The sequence below is a fragment of the Corvus hawaiiensis genome, chromosome 3, assembly GCF_020740725.1.
Source record: "Corvus hawaiiensis isolate bCorHaw1 chromosome 3, bCorHaw1.pri.cur, whole genome shotgun sequence".
Classification (NCBI taxonomy): Eukaryota; Metazoa; Chordata; class Aves; order Passeriformes; family Corvidae; genus Corvus; species Corvus hawaiiensis.
The window spans coordinates 15,688,620-15,713,219 of NC_063215.1; the positions used below are offsets into that span (position 1 = coordinate 15,688,620).

Here is a 24,600-nt window from a genome sequence, read left to right on the forward strand (position 1 = left end):
TCCTAGGAAATAATGCCAAGCTACAACATGATCCAGTTCCTATGTGGAACTAGAAAATGTGCATTAATGAAACATCTCTTTTCTCCCGTGCTTTCAAGTGTCTTCACTCTCAGAATACACCTAAAAACACCACCTAGAAGCTACTGATTAGTTACAGATGACATAGGGAAATTGGTAAAGGGGAATTCAAATCAATTTGGCACTGTTTTTTTCTGACAAGGGAAAAAAACCACTTACTGCCTAGTTACTGTTGAAATAATCCACCACACTACTTTGAAACACACTCAGATGAGCGAAGAAAAAGGAAAAATCTGAGTTATTCCCTTTGTGTTATAGTATACATAAAAAATTATATTTACCCTGAACATTTGGAGATTGCTGGGAACAAACAAACTCCAAAATGACTTGGACATTCTGTCCACAGACAAAAGCAAGACATGTAGAAAATGTTGTCCTGCCAGACTAGACAACTTAATATTTTTTGGTTCTATTGGTAAAACATATGCTTCATTTTTTAAGTCAGCTCAAGCTAATGCTTAAATCTGACTTTTAAACCAGTTCAGTTTTATTTCCAGGGAAGTTTAACATTAGTTTACTGCAGATGGGCTGGGGGAGAAGGGGAGGCCTTTTTATTTTCCTTAATAATCCCAAACTTGACATTTTTAGTGAATTTGCAATTGTTTAAAATAAAAAAGTAATTATTTAAAACTGATAACCCCACAAAAAGCAGTTGCCCACCACCTTCACACCCTTTTCCTAGTAGGGAATTACTCTTTTCATCTATTTACCCAGATACATTCAGAGACTGAAATATACTACAAATACAAAAAGTTGTGAAATAGAAAGTTGTGAAATACTTTAATCACTATAATCAGCTTAGCAGTATCCTACATTTATCACCACCTTCTACCAAAAAGATTGCAAAGCAAATTACGCATTTGATGCTTTATCAGTTACACAAGTCACCCCACTGAGCTGCCATCGGACAGCTCGGCTGAGCTGAAGGCACTGAAAGCAAGTGGGAGTTTCCAGGACTTGTAAGAGCACTTCGTGGCTATAAATCAGTATTATGTAGCTGGAAGAAGAGCAAACAAAAACGACAAGAGACAAGTTCTTGCACCAAGCCCTCTCCTTAGGTCTTTATACGTATTTGTGTACACACTGACACAGATGCCCAAACGCAGATACCTCTGGTATTGAGGACAACTACTTTCTAATCAAAGTGAAGGGACCCACAGAAGACAAAGCAGAATTTTCTTTAGGAACATGGTACAAGCTCTTGTTCTTATACAATGTGATAAAAGAAAACTCAAATATCCATAGCAAATGGGAAAATCCTCCAGTTAAACTCAGTCATTAAAAAAAATGCAACTGAAGTAACCTGGGTGCAATTCCCTCGATCCATCTCTGCCAAGCTGAAGGGCTAAGTCAGCCTTGCTGGAACTCACAAGACCACTAAGCTGATTCCCTCCACCAACACAATACTCACAAGGGAAGAGAAAATCATCAGAGAACCAAAAATACTGAGAACAAAAGCAGCAACGAACCAAAAGCCTAGCAAATGCAAAACCTACCTATTTTTGTGTTATTTCTTTGTCTTTGAAACACCCAAATTCAATGCATATTGCCCTACAGGTAACCCACCCACCTAAAACAGCACAGAAAAAGTTATCTGCAAAATTATCAAGAAAAGTGCAGTGTTTGGCAGGAACTCACTCCTTTCGGAGAACTACAGCTTCTTTCAGGAAAATGAGACTATATTAATAAGAGAAGGCTAACATATGTTTTTTCCTGCGTTTTAGAAGATAAGTGGCATGCTGATCTGCTCACAGAGTAGTAGACATCCAGCAGAGGCAGAAAATAAGTTTCATACAGCAGTTCTAACAATTTCCCAATTTTACTTTCTACGTGACCACAGTGGAAGCAGAGGAATACTACAAAAAGCAGAAACTCTATCTTTGCCTGTGAGGCTTCCTCAGCCTAAGACGTTCTGTGCTCAGACCACAGAAACTATTCCTCTGTAATTCGCTGATCCAGCACCAGCCGTCCTGTCCCTCACCTTGCAATTTACCTGGCGACGTTCAGAGCTGCCCAGCCGTGCTGTGCCTGCTCCTGCACAGAGCACACCTCTAATGCTGAGGCAGCACGGAGGATTTCTGTCACTGGCATCTCCGTGCCAGAAAAGCAAAGTGCATGTACCCAAATTGCTACAGCCTCATCCACTAAGTGTCATTGGAAATAAACACGCCTATGAAAAATCCTAAACATAGGCATGAGTTGGTGAGCTGCTGCATTGGAGTCCTCTTCCTAGAAAGTGGCACATTGAAACAAGAACTCGGGTTTAAAATCTTACGCATTCCCTAGAAAATGAGTGCATTTGAGTCACCGATCATTCAAAATACAGAAATTTTATAATCGGTTCTTGAAATTAAATCACTTCGGAGTTACCGCCTTTTCTGACACTTAAGTGTCCTCGGCCGCCGTCAGCCGTGACAAGTGACACAGTGACAAGAGCAGCAACAGAGCCGAGTCCTCAAACACAGCCTGGCATCCGCTTGAAGGCGAAGTCTCGTATTCAACACCACGAAGATACAAAATACATACGAGTTCAGTTTAACTCTTTCAGCACGCAGTTTCGGCTACTCCGGGGGTCACCGTAGCCGAGCTCGCCGGCAGCCGCCCTTACCTGCCGAAATCCACCTTGCCGGAGGGATGCGCCTCGTAGAAATCCATGTGGGCCGCTGCGGCCGCCGGGCAGCGGCGCGGGGGCTCAGCCCGGCTCCCTCGGCCCGGCAGCTCCTCCCGACGGCGCGGCCGCCGCCGCTGCCGCCCGCATTTAAGGCGCGGCCCAGTGGGGCGGGGGGCGGCCCCACGCCTCGCTGCGGGTGTCGGGTTTCAAAGCCGGCCCAGCCCCGGCGCTCGCCCCGCGGGGCGGGGTGGCCACCGGGGTCGCCCCGCTGCGCCGCCGGGCCCCCCCGCCGGGGCTCAGCCCTCGTTCCCCCCGCCATTCCGCACCGCCCCGCCGAAGCCTCCAGGTACTCCTCCGAGAGAGGAGCGATGGGGGCGGACCGCACGAGAGCGGCTTCCCCGGCCCGGCCCCCGGGCGGCGAGCCCCTCTCGCCACAGCCCCCCGGCGGGGCGGCAGCACCGGTCGGACCGGACGCGGTAGTTCTTCCCCCGCCCGGCTCACTCACTTGTCGTAGTCCTGTGTCATGTCTGGCGGAGGCAGCGGGCGGCAGGACTGGCCGGGCGGGTCGGGAGGAGCAGCGCAGCGCACCCGCCGCTCCGACGGGTTTTGTCGGCTCCTCTCGCCCGCTCAGGTGCTCCCGCAGCCGCAGGTGGACGCGCGCCGCGCCGCGCCTCCCATTGGCTGCCGCGAGCCGAGGGGCGGGGCCGCCGCCCCGCCATTGGTCGGGCGGGCTCGGGGGCGGGGCCGGCGCCGTGAGGGCTCCGCGGGCCGGGCGGCGGCGGGACAGAGCCCCCGGGCGAGCGAGGGAACGGCCCGGGAGCTGCTGTGCGCGGGGAGCGCACTGGAACCCTCTTCGCGCTACAAATGGCATTCCCTTCTCCCTCTCTCCCATCCCATATGACTTTATTTCTTTTTCATGTACTACACCCACTTCTAGGAAAATCTAAACTCACCACAATCACATGAATTGTCTTTATTATAGTCTTCAGCTGCGCCGCGGAAGGTTTAGGTTGGGCATTAGAAGGAATTCCTTCGCAGAAAGAGCGATTAGACATTGAAATGGGATACCCAGTCACGCAGTGGACTCCTTGTCCTGGCGGTTTTTAGGAAAAGGCGGGATGTGGCACTCAGTGCTCTGGTCTAGTTGACACGGTGTTCAGTCATAAGTTAGACTCGATGATCTCAGAGGTCTTTTCCAACCTAATTGGTTCTGTGAATTTGCACAAGCACTGCACCAGCTGCTGAAGAGCAGCAGATCCATGTGTCGTTCAGTGCCTCGTAGACGAACCCGGGTTTGGAGAGCAGGGGACATTTACAATGCAGTTAGTGCTGAAACTGCATCAAAATGCTCCAAGGTAACAGCAGCAGCAACATCACAAACACATCAGATTTATCCAAAGTGGCATGCATGAAGTTAAATCAGAAAGATCTTCAGTTTCTCCTTGAGAAATAAGGGTGGGAGGTTGCTTGTCTAAGTAACAAGTTGAATCAAACCCATATAGCAACAGTGCTATCTATCATATGTCAAGATCTGTCAGATAGCTACTGTAATTTAAAAGTATGCTCACTAATAAGAGGTCTCTCCTTCTAGGTCAAAATCTCTTCCCTATTTGTACAGGATATACTCCAATGCAAAATTATAGAAGGACAATTCAACCAGCCAACCGAAGGAAATATGAAACTGAAGAAGACAAACTTTAACTAAGGGTCTAATCCTGGAAGTTGCTTAATATCCTCTGACTGGATTACAATTAGTGTTCTAGAAACAAAATGCTCTGTTTGGATCTGCAAACATTACCATTAGGATGGCAAAAGATAAATACCAATACTGAAGTAGGATCTTGCTCTACAACCTGAAATTAACCGATGTAAATTGTTCTTTATGACATGCAGTAAAAAATACTCTGTATGTCGAACCCATCTTTAAATTCTAATTCAAGATTACATAGAAGAAATTTCTTATCTGATCTCACATATGAAAAAAATACTGTCATCTGATTAAGATATTGGAAAGTTACATTTTTCCAAACAAGTATAACTTGCTTTGTTTCCGATACAAATTACAAAACCAGCTCAAAATCACAAGTACTGGGAAGGACTTCTAACTTCCTGGGGTATCATTCCCTCCTCATGCTCCCTGCTTCTCTTCATAGAATCCTGGGATGTGCAGATGCGATCGCTGCTTTTCGGCACAGGTGCACACTTTTCATTAACAATAAAATATAATACTGCCCTGTAGCCATAGGTGACCCAGATGCGGGATGTGCTGGAGGAGTTAAGTCACATGTTTATATTGAACCCAATTGCTAAAATCTTGGTGTTGTGCCACACTTGGTATTTCCACTTAATTTGAGTTTACCATTATTTCATTCCAAATAACTCAAAGCTGTTTGTCTCTGCAAAGGGGATGCCTTTTCTTAACAGCCTGATACACTGATGAAAACTTGGTTATCGCCATAGCAATCGCTTCCACATTCAGGGGACAATGATATAAACACCGGATTGTGACACCGCCGACTAATCTGCCGGTCACAATCTAGACTCTGCAACACCACCTGTAGGTGTATTTATGTGATGTCACTAACTGGGTTGCATCACCACCAAGTAAAATCAAGCAAGAAACACAAAGGGATTTAACAGAGCTTTGGCTGGGGCATAAAGCCACGCCAGCCTGGTGGAGCAGTGCTCTGGCAGGACTTCCCTTGCCCTGTGCTGACTGGCCTTCCCTTCAACTTCTTCCCTCACTCAGCCCTTTCACCTCGAACTCACTGCTCTCCTCCACCTCTCATGCCCTCCCCTTAACCTTTCCCTCTGCCTCAGTCCTTCTTTCAGCATTCTCCTTCCCCTCTTCACGCATTTGTTTCCTTTCAAATGAATCCCACTCAAAACATGCAAGGAACCCCACCACACATATACACCATTGGCACCCATTGAGCAGAGCAATGTCCCGTCATGCTTGCCCCTCTTTCCAGTCTGTCTTTTAACATCACTGTCTAGGGAAACTGGGATTTATTCTGGACAAGAATTAGCTACTGTTATGACTTACCTAACAAATATGGGTTTAAAATCTCATACCTGATAATTATCAGCTACATGCTCTGGTCATTCACACCTGTGTAATAAACAAACAAGTTGCATCAGGTTTGTGGCAGTACTTTTGATTTCACAAAACACGACAGGGAGTCAAAACAAGATACTTTTTGCTTAATCGGAGCCCCTAAGATACAACACCTAGGCTGCAGAGTTGAATGTAAAGAGCAATGAAGCTCCTATGCTCTTCATTACACAGCAGACCAGGCGAGCTTTCCTTCTCTGCCAATAGGCCTGTGGTTGCTACGGATAGACCTGGAAAAGTGAGCCCAAAGCTGATCACTGACCCCTGCAGAACAAGCCTGAAGGTATCAAAGAACTAAAAAAAGAAAAAAAAAAAAAGCCCAGAGTTTTCACAAACTCAGTGGAAACTGAGGTGAAAGAAGGCACAGTGGAAAGAAATAGACAAGTGACATTGGAAAAAGAAGCTGGAAATGCCTTCAAAGAAAGAGATGGAAAAAGCTGGGGGGAAAAGGTAAAGTAATAAATGAAAGCACAATGTCCGAAATATAGAACAAAGAAACAGTTTGCTTTCCACTTCAGTCGTATCCCTATATGCAATATTGCAAACATTCTTTAAAGATTCCCCTTTTGATTCTTTATTTATCCCTAAAGATAATGTAGATACTGTTGAAAGGACACAAGACTATTCAGGGTCAAGAGATGCAGTTCCATCAGCCTGACTGAGGACACTCTGAATTTACTACAATATAAATTCACCAATTTTGCAGTAGCCTATATATCAAAAAAAAAGTCAGCCTGAAACCTAAAATTTTATTGATGAAAAAATCTTTATCATGTCATCCAGTTTCACTGAGCATTTATCATCTCTGCTCAATTTTGTGCTTCCTCTGGGACTGACTGCTGTGTCCATAGGTCCTGCCACACAGGCCCACACTGGTGTAATCAGAAAACAGCATGTGCAGGTCCTTTACTGCCCATGGTTCCCTGCCCAACCCACTCTGCTCCACAGCATGGAAGCCATGCAGCTGCTCGGTCGGGAGTTATGAATGCCCCGGCTCTCAGTTCAGGAAACAATGGTTTGCAACAATTTTGTATCAACACACCAGGACAGAAGCACTCCAGGATCACAACATAGGCACTGAACATGCTTGGTGGCACTGTCACGAGGCAATGGCAGGGTCTGCAGCCAGTGAGCAAAGCCACTGCTGAGACAATGGGGTGGTCTACAAGCAGACACAGAATACTTCTACAACAGAGAGCAGCTGTATGAGATTACCGCAAGAAAGTGCTTGTATTTTCTTCTAAAACCACCTGATGTACTGCTGGAGGCAAAGTGTAGATGCCAAGGATGAGGGAGGCGTGTTCTGGCTCTGGAAATGCTGCAGTTGTACAAGGGCAGCAATCACTTCATGTGAGGACACCAGCTTCCTTCTCTGTTCTGGTAATCCTTACTCACTCTTGCTCACCATTTCAGCAGCATCCTAGCAAAAGGAGCAGTGAGAGATCTTTCACATATGCCTGTTTCCACGTCTTGGCATGCCCTTTATGCTCCCCCTCATCTAACCTGGCCATGAACAAAGAGCTTCACACATGAGGAGCAACAGGACCAGTAACTGTGGAGGAGATGCTGGAAAGCAAGCATCCTGCATTTAGCACAAGGACAAGTGCAGTGAGAGACACTGCTGTAACCAACCCACACACTAACATGCTCAGCCAGGAAAAATGTACAACCATATGTGCTGGGAAGCCCATTCCATTTTGGATCAAAGGAGAAGATTAATTACACAGAGTTATCCCGACTTTTCTCTGCCTGTGAAGAATAAAACTTACTCAAGCTGAGCTGACATGGGGAAAGGACAGTGAGCTAAGGGACAGATACGTTATTTGGGGATTTAACATTTTCAGACTTCACCTGTCCCAAAAGCCCCATGGATCCTGGCTCTTTTGCTCCCAGCACTGCAACAACATCCTCTTGACAACTTACTACAATATCCTGAATTAATGTTTTATTCAGAACAAGCAGAAGTCTTATTTGTCCAAAACGGGAGAAAAGTCATTTGAGGAAGGGATTTTTGAGATTTCAAGAAGTTATGAGAAAGTAAGATACTCACTGCCTTGCCTACAATACTCCATGAAGCTTTCCTAAATCTTTTACACCCAATTGTTTCAGCGGTTGTGCTAAAAATGGGTTAAAAAAGATGTAATTGTAGTGAAGCCCATGCAATACACTATGGCAAATAAATTAGATTAGCATTTGTTACAGGCATTGGGCTTTGCTGATTCTCATTGTCTGGTTAAATCACGTTCACGGCCTTAACTCTATGTAAGTCAAACACCTCTCCTTCATGTCTGGACAACAGTAAAACCTTTGAAAAGAAAAATGTGTTTGACTGAGACTAAGTTGATACTCAGAACACAGACACACTGAGGTAGCGAAAAACTAGTAAAGGTGAAATACCAATTCTGCTGAACGCTGTGCCTTTCAAAAGAAAATGAGACATCTGTCGTATTTCTCCACCAAAACAACAGAAAGGCTGCATTTAGGAGAATTCATAAAGCAAGGTTACTTTTGCCCATTTAAACATACTTTTATCCTAACACATAGACTAGGAAAAAGACTAAATTCACTTTAGAAGGCAAAAGGTCTTAGAATAACTGATTCGCTATTGTCTAAGTTAATAATTAATTAAGTTTTCTCAGTATATACTGTTTTAAAAGTTTATTCTTAAAACCCCCACTTGCCTTTATCTATATACTTAAGAACTGTCATTCAAATTTTAGAGTAAGAAACTAAACAAGGAGAGCCTCTTTTACTCGAAATTTCCACAGGAGTAAGTAAAAAAAAGTCGCTGAGCTTTACCTGGACGCTTTCAGCAAATAGTTACATAAAGGAGCTGTAATTTCCAAGCCGAGAGAGGAGGTGATTGGAAGTGCTGGGCTGCGCAGACACCCTGCCCTTCAGCTACGCCGGCAGCTGTCTGTTCCGCAGCGCGCCTCCGCCTCCGGGCTGTACTAACTGCATTCGGAGCAGCTGTCCCAGCAGAGCTCAACTACAACTTCACTGCAGATAAAGCACTCCTGCGGCTCGTCAGCTTCTTAAACACCATTACTCCAACACAAGTGGCGATTGATTAAACTGGATAGAACTAACATAAAGCATTTTTGGGGCACACCCTTTATTTTAAATCTGACTCTTAGCCTGTGTGTCCAGAAGGCACATGGCTCTTGATGATTAACTGCAAGCTTTATACCAGTTTATTAAAGTACAGCCTTAATTTAGTCTAACATCTAAGTGAGCTTTCTTACGTTTGTAACAATGTAACAATGAACACAGTATTTTTAATTTATGAAGCTCAGATTTTACTACTACAGTAGTTTTAAAAGAAAGCTGTACCTATAATTAAGTGCGTAAGTCTTTCAAATAAAGGCTTCTGAATTAAATTAATCCTTTATGTATACCAAGGTGTCTTTTAGACAGTTAATTCAAAACTCTGACAGATATTGCAGTAAAAAGAATGAGACGCTTTCAGTCGTTTGAGCCAGTGGTGTTGGAAAGAGTGACAATGTCTATTACATTTCTGTGGATTTTTAACTGATACAAATACTCATCTAGAAAAGTACAAAGAATAATTTTATCAAATACTTACAAATATTAGTAATTCTTTCAGGTGAGGTCAAACATAGTAGGTAATGGCTAATTTTAAAACACAAACACTAGACACAAGAGATTTAAACTGGTATGTTCCAAGTCCATTAATGTAAACATCAGTTCAGACACACCTCACCAGAAGTCTGAGGTATCTAGCACAGCGTGGCAATAGATTTAGACATATTGAACTGTGCCCACTTACAAAATCTCTTAACACATACACCAAGTAATAATGCAGTCTACTCTTTCCTCTTCCCACATCAAGCACAGTTTAGCTCTGTATGGCTAAAACTATACCTTCTCATCTGTTTGATAGTCACATTATAGGACCACTGTTCTAAATCCCTGTGCTACAATAACTAATTAAAATACCTGAAAAAGTAAAAACTTTCACCCCGTGTCTTTTGTGTCACCCAAAATCAGGACACTGACCAAAATCAGACCTCCTGCCTCTACTGAGCCAGCAAAGCCTCCTGGTTTGCCAGTATTTCCATGTAACTATTAAAACTCACCTTTAATAGTCCTGCCTGCCCTACCTGTATTTGAAATACCCCTTTATCACTTGCTCCAGACAGGCAGGGCAGTGCATCACCTCTACTATCATTTACCTGTTCCCAATTTTTAAACAATTTCATGGATTGAACTGCAATGGATTTTAAACCCTTTATAATCTACTTGCTGAACTGATTACCCTCCCAGATTACATCTCACCAAAGCCCTTGCTCAGGGAGGAAGTCATTACTCTTTGTCAAGTCTGCCGGCACCATTTTTCTTAGTTATAATAATGCTTAGAATAGCTGTTGGTTTTAGTTTTGATCAAACAGATTTGGCAAGTTCTGTACTCGGTACTGATGGTTGGAAATGATGAATTTCTTTCAGCTGAAAGCAGCACTATTTATCTGGATATCTACACAGCATCTCAGTTCAACATAGGTATGTATATGTTATGGTGTCTTTCATGTACTGGCAGCACCCTACCACACTTCATTTACATGTTGTCTGGGACAGTATATAAACATGGTGCATAAATAAGATTGAGCATGAGAAACTCATGCAATGGCCAGGGCACCAACTGCTGAAGATGCTGGGTTATAAAGTGGTCAGAAGAAATTCAAGGCTTTAACAGCAGCCTTGCAAAAGAAGAACAACAGGAGGACCTGGCAGTTACTGCTGCACAAGAAATAGGATCAGATTTTGCACGAGGTACAAAAGTATGCAAGTAAGTTCCTGAAGTGGAACGTGGACCTGAAAGGTGTCAACCTGAATGAGAGGTCTAGGCATAACAAGAGACTGGGAAACATACAGGATGCAAGGAAATGTAGAAAACAGTGCCGGAATTGTTCCAGAACAACTGGAACGTCTGTTTAGAAATAATAAAGAAAAACTCACTGCAATGTAAACATAAACCAACTGCTTCTTTTATTTAACGTCGTATTTAAAAATAAACATTATTTTCTCAAAATATATTTACTGTCATACAATGGTAGGTAAAAAAAAATAGGCATTTTAATTGCAAAATCTCACAATGTAATTAGATGGTAATGTCATGTCCAGTACACTCAAAGTATGTACAATTATGCCCTAAAAAAAAGGTAATTTCACAGCTTCCTGTTGGCTCTGATGCAAATTAATGAAATAAATGGTGATTAACAGTTTCCTTGGTAGTTTCCTTTCCCAGTATCAGTGACCTAAATTATAGATAAAATGACACTGAAACTGTAGTACAGTAGTAGATCTCAGCACTACTATCTTAATAAAAAATGTTCATGAGACAAAAGAATCAGTATAAGTTTACATGTAATACCATGGTTTGGGATCCAACCCATGGGTTTAATACTGGGGTTTTTAGGCCTTTTTTACTTCCTTAGGACTGTGTTGTATTTTAGTTTTTTATAGAGTTTTTTATTAAAAAGTTTGTGTTCTATCATACACACCTCATCATGGATATAAGAGGGCTGAATCCTCAGAAGAAAGGCGAATAACCCTAGTACAAAATGGTAACTCTGGGGAAACTCCACTTCTCTGTAATGAGCCAGATGACCACACAATCTGAAAAGAAATGGGGAGAAAATAAAAGCCCTAAATTACAAGTGCATTTAGTATTTAGCTGGCATTTATATTTTTAACTGTAGTCAGAGGCAAACTACATTTTTCCAACAGCATAAATCATGATTCTAGTTTACAGTGTTGATTCTGTGAAGTGATCCACTCCTGCAAAACCCTGAAGTAGAGGACTGGACCAAGACATCTTCAGAGCTGGTGCAAACGCACTAAGAAGGAAAAGCCACTATAGCTTCTTGCACTATGAACCAGGATCTTACTCAAACAGGCAAAGAATACGTTCTTTGCCTTTCAGGACTAAATGGAATCACTGTTTGTTCTTCCAGCTTTTAGCAAATGTCGCAATGTATTAAAATGACTACCTCATCCTATTTTTAAAATTTCTAAGACTATCCAATTCAGACACCTCAGGCTCTTTACTCCATTCTTCTCTCTCCATAGGGTTCCCCTCTCATCTTCCTGACTCTATGTCATGGGATAACAACCCATTCATTTATTGTCCATTGCCTTTGTGTGCTAAATACAAATTACGTGTCTAGAGACAAGAGAGAAAAGCTAAGTTAAGTCAATAGAGTAACACAGGAAACATTGGGGCAAACACTGACAAGGTCAACAGAAAGTAATTAGTGCTGTAGCAGCCTTCTGCTTAATTATTTTGTAGCTTTCATGGTGAAAATGTTAATGAAAATGATGAGGTGATTTTATTGATGAAGTATATAATGAAAATAGCAGACTAGACTTGCTGGTAACAAGTGTCAGACCAAACAAAAGATGACACAGAGGACGAGCTGCAGAGATAGCTGTGTAAACATTAAGTTCGGCAAGTTAGGTTGGAAAAATACCCTGTTCTGGATAAGCCTCAAATTCGGTTTACAATACTATAAAGTTTCAATTTTTAAATAAAAACACTGTACATTGATATGAGGGTTCAGGTGCTATTCACCTATAAATCCTATACTTCTAACTTACTAGGTATTGCCTTGGGATGTGAAGAAGCAGTTTAAAATGTTCCCTGTATCTGATTCAGAGCAGCTCTCTTAAATATTCACCAGAACAACGACTGGGATCTGTCTGTCCCAATTTACGGGTGAGTGTGCTAATTACTAGACTATAAAGTCATTTGCTCACTCCCTCTGGCCCAGCAAACATTTACATTTTACCTCAAACTGGAGGAACAGCCAGACCCATCCTGAGTGCCAGGCAAGCTGCACTTCAGGGAGCACAGTCTGTTCAAAGCCTCCCGAAGTCTGGTACATTGGAATCTGGAACTAGGTCTCTCATGCCATACATCCCATCCTCTGCTCTACCTCACATCTCCCAAAAGCATTACAAAATTTTTCACACACCTCATCACGTATAGAATCCTACAGTCCTTTAGGCTGGAAAAGACATTTACAAACACTGAATACAACTCCTGTCATATACAGACTTCCACAGCAAATCAGTTTAGAATCCAGTTTAAAACAGTTTTACAATAAAATGCAAAAGCATTTCACCAACCATTTGACTTATCTCAGCTCTGCTGACATTGTAATCACACTTTAGTCCCAGGATTAAAGCATTTCAGCAGTCCAGTTAGACCACGCTGATTTTTAGAGAAAGAATTTGTAAGATTGTTTTTAGTTCTATTCTACATACACAGACGATAAATCCTCATATCTGCGGGAGTAGATGTTGTTTTCCAATGTTAAGTAAGTGCTAGTTGTATAATTAATTACTTGCATTGCAAATGATATAATGGGAAATTTAACTGGTAAGAATTTAAATTCAAATCTTGTTTCATGAAGACTATGACAGTTCGCCATTAACATTTTAATACATTACATATGAAAATGTAGGCTTAAAAACAGCTTTGCATGGAAGATTATTCGCACAAACATACACCAAAATATCCACTCATTCAATGTGCACATAAGATTTACGCAAATCTGTGGTAAAAGGATTATTACCTTTACTCCCTTAAAAAAAAGAAAAAAAAAAGGTTCTTATTCATACAAAAGAATGAATCCACAGAACCAAAGCTCTTGTAATGTAACACTGTGCTTACATTTTTCCAACCCATTTCTGTCACGGTGGGTATGTGAAAAATAATGTGAAAAGGAAAATAAAGATAAGCAAATAAATCCACAGAAAGACAGAAAAGACTGCATACTTGTAAAACCCAGTTATTTTCAAGGGGAATTTAATGTTTGAAAAATCAGGACAGTATTGGGGCTACTGATCTCTGAATGCCATTTCAAATTATATACCAGATGAAGACTTCACATGTTGTTCAACAGACAAACGAAATCTCAATTCACATGAATGTAACCCAACCTCCTTTCCAAAAAAATCACCTTCCAATTGCCCACATGAGAAATTCAAGAGAATCCAAGCCAGCTACAGAGTTGATCTTTTTCACTGATATTCACCAGTACATTCCTCTTCTGGATTAGGGTTTCCTAATACAACCAGTGGCAGAACCAAAGTCTGGCATATGATCCAGAAGCCATTGTGATTAAGGCCATCACAAAGTCAGTACAGTGATTTAGAAAATTAATTTTCTGTGCTTTTTTAGAGGCTAGGGAGGAGAGGCCAGGGACTGTTTTCCCATTCTCTGGAGTTGCATCACAACAAAAACAAAGCTTTTTTATAAAACACTGTGAAGCGGAGTATTTGTATCTACTCTAGCCATGTTGATTTTGTTGTTGATTTTGTCTCATCTCCTCTTGTCTCATAAACTCACTTTGATCACTTTCCATGTTACAATTTGTCTACTCACAGTCTGAGCCTATCCATTCCTCACACGCCCCTTTCTATAAATGACTGTAACTGTATGTGAACACATAGCTGTGCCCACACACTGTATTTATCATTTGCAAAAATATATGTACAAGACTTTACTTTCAGGAGAACTTTCCAAAATGTATTTAGCAAAAATGTGAACACTTACTTCTCATTACATAGTTTAACTGTACACAGCCAATAGTCAGGGTTCATGGCTGTCAGTAAACCACATTTTTCTTGCAAAACTCCCTTCAGGCTATGCCTATGAAAACAACTCCCATCTGTGTTTTCTTCAGACCAATTTAACTGAAAACTTGAAGGATTTGGCTTTTCAGCACGTCGCACTGAACCAGACAGCTTGCCAAACTGATTTTGTAAGTTCACAACCATTTCTGTGCAAAGAGAAACAAAACAAACAAACGCAAAAGTATTAAGTATCAAAATCCTGAGGTTTAGAGGTGATTAAAACGAAGAAAATGGGGTATTTGTGCTTTTAAAATTTCTTTTGTTTTTTCTTTAAACATCTGTGTGAAAAACTGAGAAATCTTGGAACTCTCTGTGTTCTCTCCGCCACCCTCTTTACAGGTTTTAGTGAAACATTTTGAAACATAATTCAAAATTCCATGTCTTTCATACCTAATGATATTAGTAGTGGGGCACTCTAAAACAATCCTGCCAGTAAAACCTGTAAAACCCATTTGATACTGCTGGGATTTTTATGCTGATAGAAAGCACATTCATACACACATGGATTCAAGGTTAAGCTTTTCACGGTGCAGATTTCAACTGGAAAAGAAAAAAACAACAAAAAATCCTCACTCCATGTTTGCCCACTGCTAGTGAATGAACGACAAACTTCCCTAAGTTACTGAGGCTGAGAAGGGAAAGAAGGTATCATGATAAACCAGCACACACACTATTGACTGCCTATGCCTTGTTTCCATAGGATAAAATGCAGGTTAAAAAACACTGTTGGAGCTTTAACTTCCTTTTATGACCTCTATTTAAATAAACTCATTCATATATCGAAAAAAAAAAAAAAGCCAGAAAAAAAAAACCCCTCCTAAAGTAATCCAAGGACTGCAAAGTCTCTTTCAAGAGGACACTAAAATCTGTGATGAAAACCAAAGGTTTAGGAAGGTTTCTGAAAATCTGCACCTAGCACATAAGCGTTCTAGAGCACTGTCTCTACTATGGTAGATTTGTTTTAAGAAAAATCCTGCCCAGTTACAATTATGTGGTATTCCTGCTCACAACACTATGATAAAGTTCTGTAATCTAAGTGGTCCTCTTCTAGCTACAAGAGAAGCAGAGCCAGAAGAGGAAACTCTTTTCCTATAAATGCAGGAATTAAAGGGCATCTGAGTAAATAATCAGCTTGAAATAAATAAATCTAAACATGGTTTTCCATGGGACATGACTTGACTGCAGGATCACCCCAACCAAATTTTGAAGAGTAAGTACTTAAAAAAACCCTCACCGCATTCCTGAAGGAGAAATCCAACATGCGTAATTCAAACCAAATAGGATTATACAACTTATTTAGAAGTCCCTGAACCAGTCACTTCCAGAAACTGAAAGAGCATATAAAACGAAAAATACCACTTGCCACATTTAATATCCCTCTCCAAATACCTGCTGTTTTCTGGATAGTATAAAATGTAGAATGAAGAACTCCAGATCTAATTTGGCCAAATAAAATTCTGGTTTTCTTTATTTCTATGGACAAGTGGGGTTTTGTTCTTTTGTTTCTGTACTTTTATGTCAACATAAACCCCAGAAACTTCTCACAAGTACTTCCAGAGCTACTAAAATAGAGCTGTACCTGCATTCTGACTTGAGCTGGCTGTTCAAGTAAAGCCTTCCTTGCTTTCTGTAGTAGGCTGCAAGAAGGAGTGGGAGAGAAGAGGGACATGCAAGATCTACCAAAGGACATACTGGGATATTCATACCAAAGCATACGGAAAGTAAACAAGGAAACAGACAGGAAAGCTATGGAAGACCAACAACAACTCAAAAGGAACAGTGATATAAAGGCAGCTGGTAAATTAGACAAGATGAGGACAGAGCACTCATTCTGAAATGTGGTTCATTGTGGTTCATAGATTGTTAAGAAGACTGGTAAAGGCAGTTTCAGTTGTGCGTGTTTGAAAAATTCCAGCCACAGGTTGTAAAATCGTACTACATTAATTGTACCCAGAGATGAAAGAGAAGAGACAAAATATTTTAAGATGTAAATGTTATCAGCCAGGGCTGAAGACTTTCTATGATGGGAAAAGTTGGAGCAGATTTCTGTATTGCTGGGAAGAAGCAAAGTTTACTCACGTCTTCTCTTTAGCACTTTAGGTTTATTCTTGACTGAGTAAAACAACGGCTTTTCACATCTCCACAGATACCTACCAGTAAGAGACATAAGAATTATTAACAAATACAAAGCTGGAGCAAATGAATAAAAGAATAATAATTTATTACAAATACTGATAGAGTTTTAAATCAAAATCAAAATAATCTAATGGTTAGTGCTATTAAAAGCCACTGCCCCTCCAACATATCTACGGGATCTTTTTCTGAGTAGGCAAACCAAGGCACGTTAGCCTAGATCTACTGTAATCAGTTAATTGTTCAGCTGTATAAGCTATTCTTCACAGAAAGTGAGCATTTAATTAATAACCTGGATAAACATTATGAGTGTAAATAGAAAATTAAGACAGTGATTTAATCATTCTATTCACTCAAGCTTGGTGGATGGATATGTGGAGCAAATTTCTAACTTTTTTTTATTTCTGTAGGGATCAGGAGTTCACACAGAACTGTCTACCTTAAAAAAGAAGTACTTAAAAACCTCTTACTTGGCTCTTTCTTCATCCAATTTCTTTTGCTCCACATCCAAGGACTGTTTTACCACCTCATACCACTTCTTGAACTCAAAATATGGACCACCTGAATAAAATATGCACATTTTAGTTTGGGAAGAAATGAAAGAAATGACAGAAAAGGTGGTCTCCAAGCAGTTAGACCCTGCATCTTGCACCTGCATACAAACTACCCTGAATGCTATGTGCCTAAAGAATATACACTTGATCTAATAACTCTGTAAGAAAGAGAAATGCATAAATGGAATGAAAGAACAGCACACGCCATGTGAAGTGCAAAGAAGCCCTGTATCTTAGGTTTCATAGATTTAGCACAATTCAAACCTTTTCCCTCTTTTCTGGAAAGGTAAGTCTAGAAACTACTTCCTCTCTACCAAATGAACTAGCTCTCCACTGTGTGAAGTGGCCTTCAACTGTTTGAAAGTTGAATTCAAGGGATTAATGAAACTATACATCAAGCTTAGATTTAAACAAATAAAACCTAAAGAAGCTCAGATACAAAATTTCACACAGTTTCATCAGCTCCCCACTGTCTATCAAACTAGCCACGACACCTTACAGGGTTGGAAAGATAAACTAGACAATGGTCTTCACTTTGTATCAGCCTCCCATGGTTTTGAGCACAGGAACTTCACTGATATGTGAACAAGTATTTTACCAGCACATGCAAAAACATGAAGGCATAGGACATAGAGCAGCACCTTTATCACTGATCCTCCAAAGAGGCACAAGACTGAAGCAGACCAACTGGGTACAGTAAGGGTAAGAATTCCAAACAGAACTATGATGTAGATTTATATATTTAGAAAATAACCAACTCCTGTTCCCCGTGGGTGGAATATCTGCATTGTGAATTAACCAGACTTTGCATTTCCCCATTGCCCCAGCTGCACTGCATACGATGCTTGCGTCATGCTTAGCTTTGCCAGCCAGCTGTTTAAACTCTCCTGAAGGTGAATATACTGTTCTTACAATCAAACTTACATACCTTTTGTATTATCTGCATTTCTGCTATTTGCACTATCCTGCCTCAGAATGTCTAGATGCTAAAAACATAGATGGTCTCAAAAAGCAAGAGACACATGAAAGGAACAAAGACCCCTCAGTAGTCCTTGAGATTCAAAGGTCTGGATACAACTTCTTTTATCAGCTCCTCAAACCCAGAGATTTAAGTAAATACTCCTAAACTGCTGGGAGAGCAGTGTGGGAGGTGGTAGAAATTTGTGTTAAACTTCATATGAATTATTAAGCATCTGTCACACTCAAACCCATTGCCAGATACATGATGCTACACTGTAGTAGCGCTTTACCTGGCCAGTACTGCTGCTCTGACATTCATATAGCTGAGCAGAAAATACACAGCTCTGTGATACACACACACATACACACATACATATACACCTATATATATCTCAATCATGTTTTATTTGAACAAAACCTGTATTGTGGATGTGTGCAGTTCACAGAACACACAGAGTAGGTAACTACAACTATCTATTGTATTGCTTCCAGTGTGACTTGAAGAAATGTAGGAGCTGAAATACTATTTTTAATTTAAAAAAAAAAAAAAAAAAAGGACTAGAGAATGGATAGTTAAGTTGAAAATGGAGTCAACATAAATTGAATCTTTAAAACTCAGAATTAACCATTATCCATTTCAGCACTCTAACTTTGGGAAAATGCCAGAGGCAGTTTTGAACTCTGGCACTAATCAGTGCTCTAACAGAAATTCTCACATCAGCTCCTCTGCACAGCTGCTCACCATCACCCCAACATTCTATGCACAGGGACAACACAGCAGAGCATATGGATCATTTTCACCATCAGATTTTAAAGCAAAAAAGTGGGCAAAAAATGAGCTGTTAATTCCCAAGGACAATGAGACTGGTTAATAACGGAGAAACTCCATTAAGACATTAATGGCTTTGAGCCTCAGCTTGTAAAGCAGTTGCACAACTCCCCACTCTTGTCACTATCATGTACTTCAAGTTCTCAAGGGAAGTAAAAAGGAAAAAAAATCCACCTTAGTTTGTGTATCTACTTGAATGTGAAAATTACCAGTTTTAGTTAACAGTGATGACTGTCTCTAGTTACAGCAGTAATTGGGCTCACACATGACTAACACCATAATTTTATTATGGACCTAAATTTTAAACAAAGCAACAGAAGGGTCAAAATGACCCAAAACTGGATACAAGACCTAACAGATAAACCACTGTAACACATCTTGGATCTTATCTTTAACTGTGATTTGGATCGGGCCATGGAACATCTTCCTGAACATTTCTAATCTTTTATTTGGTCTTTCTGCCCTCAAAGAACCATGTTCACACCATTATCTTCTCTATCTTAATTGCTGCTAGCTTTTCCACACTCTCTCAGGATTATTTGGACTAAAACTAGATTACATCTGAAATATGTTACACACTAAGACATTTTATTTAACAAGACTAAACAAGTTTGGATTTTATCATAAATGTGGTTTGATGCCCCTAGTAAGTATCTGCTATTTATGATCAAAGTGTGCTCCTTCTTCACGGCATACCCATTTATCTCCACCTACCAAGCATAAAACTCTAAACCAGGAGGTAAACATGCACAAGCAGAAGCAGAGAGGCACCCAGCAAAATGTGTACCAAATTCCCCTATGCAGAACAGTAAGAATTATGCAGGTACACTGAGGCCATTTTACATGAACAGGATCTACTCTTTTCTCCAAATAAAATTTCCCCTAAAGAATGACAAAAACACATTCTAATGATCAATAAGAAAAGTCTGTCTAAGCCTGATTACAAAAATGTTTCATTTACAAAATCATAACACCGCTTCTACTAGAATATTTATGTACCTTCTGTGTTATTTTTATTTCTTTCTTCAGCAAACTCTGAAAGTAACCTGTAAAAAAATTGTTAAAATCAGGCTGTTTTGTAGATCCAAATACTGCACTTTTCACATGAAGTTCAAATACAACTGACAAAAATGACACCCTAATTTTATTTCAAGTTTCAGATAAAACCCAACAAATTTTAAAAGTAAGTAATATTTCATGTCTAAAATACTTTCAGGTGTATGGTTAAAGCTAATGAACTTAATTGAAATTCCAATAGTATAAATTTAACTCTAAAGAAAGAACAATCCAAGATAAGCATTTGCAGTATTTGAAATTTGGGGGTTGCTACATATTTGTCTGTACACTTACCATTCATAGTGATCATCTAATAAAAACAGTAATTTGAGCACAACTACAATAACTGCTGCAGCAAGAACATCATATTTCACTTTTCTTGTTGACTTATTTCCAGGCATAAGAGTCAGGAAATCCACTTCTCCAATACCAATCTTTTTCACCACTCGGCAAGTCCAATTATGCAATTCATCTGATTAATATAAATAAAAACATAAAATGTTAAGACAAGCTAGAAATATTTTTATGGTGCAAATATGTTGGCCATTTGAGGAAAATGATGCTTAGGTCTTTTAGGACCATTTGACAGCCTTATCTTCCAGGCTGAGGAGTATTTTTGGATACTTTTAAAAATACAAGGCGACCTTCACTGTGCTTACATGGAAAACACTTGTGACTTATTATATATTCATATGGAGAATAAAAAAAATCACATATTTAATACTGCTTTGATGTTACTTGAATAATGTAGTGAGATCGCCGTGAATTCTTGTGGGAAAGCCTATTGCAAATCCACATAAATATATTTTCAAAAAAATCCCCAAAAGCAAAAAACTTGTCACAAACTTTTTTCCTGCGTGTTGACTAAACACCCATGGCAGGAATCAGCACTGCACAGAGGAGGAGCAGGGCTGGCTGTAAAGAAGCTGGTTGGGTAAGGAGAGCAGTTTGATCGTGGCAGGGCAGCACCTGCTGCTCCCCCAGCAAAAGCTGCCGAGGTCACACCTGGCTTTCCCTGCGCAGCCCAATCGCACCCGCCAGGGAGATCCAGCTGCAGCTCCACAAGATATACAGCAGTCTATCTACACAGTCTCTTATTACTCTGCTTATTTTTCACAGATACAAATCCCCCAAATTCCTCACCTTTCCAGTTCAGCAAGAAATACAGGAGTTGATTACATCACCATCAGATTCCACAAAGGTTAGCAATGTATGACTAAGTACAACCTTAATCTAGCTGTACTTATACTCTTGCTGCTTACAAAGTGCTCAGTAGGAACTTGTTTTTAATCCTCTCTCACATAACAGTAAAAGTTAAAAAAAAGTGGAAATGAAATTTTCTTATAAATACTAGCAAGATACTTTGTTTTATTCTAGATACATAAAACAGTCTCTGCATTGGTATTTAGTGTCCTTTAACACTGCCAATTCATTGCTCTTCTTTTAGGAGTTGTTAAGACAACAGCAGCAGTCCTTTTTCAATTTTTAAAAAAATGCTTATACATATTAAAATCTTAATTGCAGAGGAAAGGACAACATATTCTCTTCTGCAGTATTTTCAAAGAATACTTAGCTTTGCATTTCTCTGTAAAAGATCTGAAAATGACAAATTTGTAGCCTTTTTTTTTATTCAATTGATACTTCACAATCTGTAAAATAATGTAATCCTCTATGGGATCACAACACTGGCATAAAACTACAAAGTCAGAATTACTACTCTGGAATTTTAGCCCTAAACCTGTTGGTTATCTTCTATTCATTCAATTGTGAATGAACAGAAAAACCAAACACTTTTATTCACCGTAACTAATTGCAAAATAAGACAGTAACTCCCTCCCCTACTATGAACTGTTGGAATGTTTTGAGAAAAAAAAATTTACAGGCAATCTGTCTGTGTAATTCATCTTCAGTGACAGTGGTATTTTACAGAAAGTATGGTAACCCAACAGACAGTTCACATACTAGGACATATTGGTCTTTCTTTGACAAGTCAATATTCAAGACTTAATTTTAGGATAGACAAAAAGAGTCAATACTTATGCAATATATGATTTCAGAACTAAATAATAAATCAAGTGAGACGGCAGCTGATCTATCACACACCATCAATTAATATTAAAATAAATGGTAATATACAATATTATGTAACACACAAAAGGTATTCTTTGTTAAAGAATATACAGTCACATATGAAAATTCCAGAGCTAAGCAATCGGGTCCCAACTTCATGAATCATTTAGCTAAAGTTAACATATCACATCAATTCAACAGGTGCCTCTTAGTTCACATGGATACTGAAAGATTTAAAATGAAGTATCCACTCCACAGCCTTAGAGAGCCAACATCAGAGCGCCCCTGCATATCTGGGCCCATAATACATACTCTAAATGTTTGATGAAGGTGCTTTCTATAGAAAGAATATCTTTCAGTTCAAGCTTAAATGGGAATAAATTAGAAGGAAAAGAGCAGGCACTTTTGAAGTAGTAATTTAAGCCTTTTTGCTAGAGTTTAATAAACCACAGAAAAATTTTATCAGTTTGGGCTAGGGAAAATATTTACCAGGTAAATTGGCTTCCATCAAATACTTCATGCACAGCATGTCTGGATGAAGAAAGCAGCTGTCTGTTATATCTGGAAAACGAGGCAGGTCTAAAAACGCTGCAAGCTCATGCATTTTGTTGAATACTTCTTCATATACAGGCCACGACTGAAAGACAAGGTTAGAGGGGGTTATACATTTGCTCTATTACTGTATTTGTTAATTATTTAAAATTAGTTATTGACACTAAATTCTGAATTGTTTAATTACAGGATTATTTATACAGATTCTTTTAGCACTCTATGACTAAACACATATGCAAGAATGGAGCCAGATTGCAGTACTGCAAAGAGAAACGTGCGCTAATTTTAAATTCCATTAAATATATAAGGAACAAATAGAAAGTTGCTTCAGATCTCCCACCACCTGTCTTCTGAAATGCTCATTATGTGTCCAGATGCTCCAAAACGGAGAGCTTTTGGAAAAAACCCATACAGATGCAACTGCAGGTGAACTGTCTAAAGAGCTAAGAGGTCAGAGAAGCACAGAAGGTGGAGGCTGGAAGGGACTACTTAGACCATTGGGTCCAAGCCCCTGCTTGGGTCTGCTTGAGCAGGCTGCCCAGGACCACCTGTCAGATACTGAACATCTCCATGGATGGCAGCTTCCAAGGTTTGTGGGAAATCTGCTCAAGTGTTTCACCAACCCCTAAGTACAAAGGAAAAAAGATTTTATTTTCCCTTACGCTTAAATGGAATTTCTTGTATTTCAATTTGTGCCCATTTCTTCTCATCCAGTCACTGGATACCACCAAGGAGGATCTGGTTTTCCTGCTTTGCACCCTTGTGCAGGTACCACATCACACCCACCTTGAGTATCCTCCAGCTCCAGGATGAACAGTCACAGCTCTCTCTACCTCTCCTCATTTGTCACGCTCCACTCCATCATCTCCATAGCCCTTTACTGAACTCACTCCACTTGTTCACATCTCCCTGTACTGGCTAGCCCAGAACAGCACCCAGCACTCCTGATGTGTATCACCACTGCCTAACAGAGAGGAAGGATCCCCTGCCTCCCTTGAGGACCTGTGCAGTCACCACAACTGCTCAAAAATTGACAGTGACCTTGCAGTGGCACCAGCTGGCTGCCTCAACACTTGTGCAGCATCTCATCACAGCCCATGAACCTTCATACGTCCACTTTGTTCACATTTTCTCTAACCTGCTTCTCAAAAACTGAAGCAAAAAACCCAATCATCACTTTAGTCTTCTCCTTGGTCTTTGTGACCATATTCCCATTCAGCACCAGGCCCACATTCTCTAGAACCCTTCCACAGAATCTTTCAGGTAATTTAGTTTAAAAAAAAAAATCAATTGCATATTTGCATATTTATTAGTGACTATAAATCTGAAATTCTCTTTTTGAAACCACTGACTGCATGAAGAAAGTTCTCCCAATTTGTACTGAGGTTTGCTGCTATAGGAGAATATAACTTACGGAACGACTTTGACATGTTTATTCATAATGAACTCAGCAGGACCTGAAGTTTGCGTAAGTATGGATGTAAGGTTTGACCCTCATTTCACAATACCTGAACTGTTTCATTCAACATTCCTAATTCTCTATAGTTTAAATGATTACTTGAACTTACCTCTAAAAGCAACAATTTCAGTTGACCAGGCAACTTTACCATTCTAAATGTATAAAAAGCAATGATTTTCCTGCTTCAGCCATTAGTTCTAATCCAGCAGAGCACTTTATCATGTCTTCATATTTCATAAAAGTCAATTTGTACATATGGAACCTTCCTTTAAAGGAAACTTAGCAGGGCTTTACACCTCATGCACAGCTTCAAAACTTTCCCGAACAAGAGTGAATTCAGGCTTCTGGCCTTTTTTTGGTTCAGATTATAAACAGAGTAACCGTGTTTACAAGAAGACACAATGTGACCTAATGTGGTTTTATTCAATCATTTGCTTTCATCTATTTTAATATAAGCTCTGTAGCCAATGCCCAATTTTTGTTTTGCGTGATTACCAACATTACATTTGCTTTTTTTAAACG

General features: G+C 40.0%; 2 protein-coding genes across 8 annotated transcripts in view; both read right to left on the bottom strand.

Annotated features, from left to right (window-relative positions):
• The window catches only part of GRHL1 (grainyhead like transcription factor 1), a 41,588-nt gene extending 38,287 nt beyond the window's left edge, over positions 1–3,301 (bottom strand). The window contains exon 1 of one of the 2 annotated variants that reach the window (XM_048296986.1): positions 3,195–3,301. In XM_048296986.1, the coding sequence (XP_048152943.1) occupies positions 3,195–3,214 (20 nt within the window). In that variant the 5' untranslated portion in view covers positions 3,215–3,301. Of the gene's footprint in view, positions 1–2,686; positions 2,823–3,194 lie in introns of those variants that run through there. The other variant, XM_048296985.1, reaches the window with a different exon arrangement.
• A 287-nt stretch (positions 3,302–3,588) lies between these two features.
• The window catches only part of TAF1B (TATA-box binding protein associated factor, RNA polymerase I subunit B), a 55,325-nt gene continuing 34,313 nt past the window's right edge, over positions 3,589–24,600 (bottom strand). Inside the window, exons 9-18 of one of the 6 annotated variants that reach the window (XR_007202223.1) lie at positions 22,557–22,704; positions 20,292–20,469; positions 19,941–19,987; positions 17,069–17,159; positions 16,545–16,615; positions 14,386–14,611; positions 11,327–11,441; positions 7,855–7,921; positions 7,020–7,224; positions 3,593–5,801 (exon numbers count right to left, since the gene is read on the bottom strand). Coding sequence is in view for 3 of the 6 variants with exons in the window: in XM_048296987.1 (XP_048152944.1) it covers positions 11,249–11,441; positions 14,386–14,611; positions 16,545–16,615; positions 17,069–17,159; positions 19,941–19,987; positions 20,292–20,469; positions 22,557–22,704 (954 nt within the window). In the remaining 3 variants the exon portion in view is untranslated. Of the gene's footprint in view, positions 5,802–7,019; positions 7,225–7,854; positions 7,922–10,788; positions 11,442–14,385; positions 14,612–16,544; positions 16,616–17,068; positions 17,160–19,940; positions 19,988–20,291; positions 20,470–22,556; positions 22,705–24,600 lie in introns of those variants that run through there. The other 5 variants (XR_007202222.1, XR_007202224.1, XM_048296988.1 and 2 more) reach the window with 5 other exon arrangements.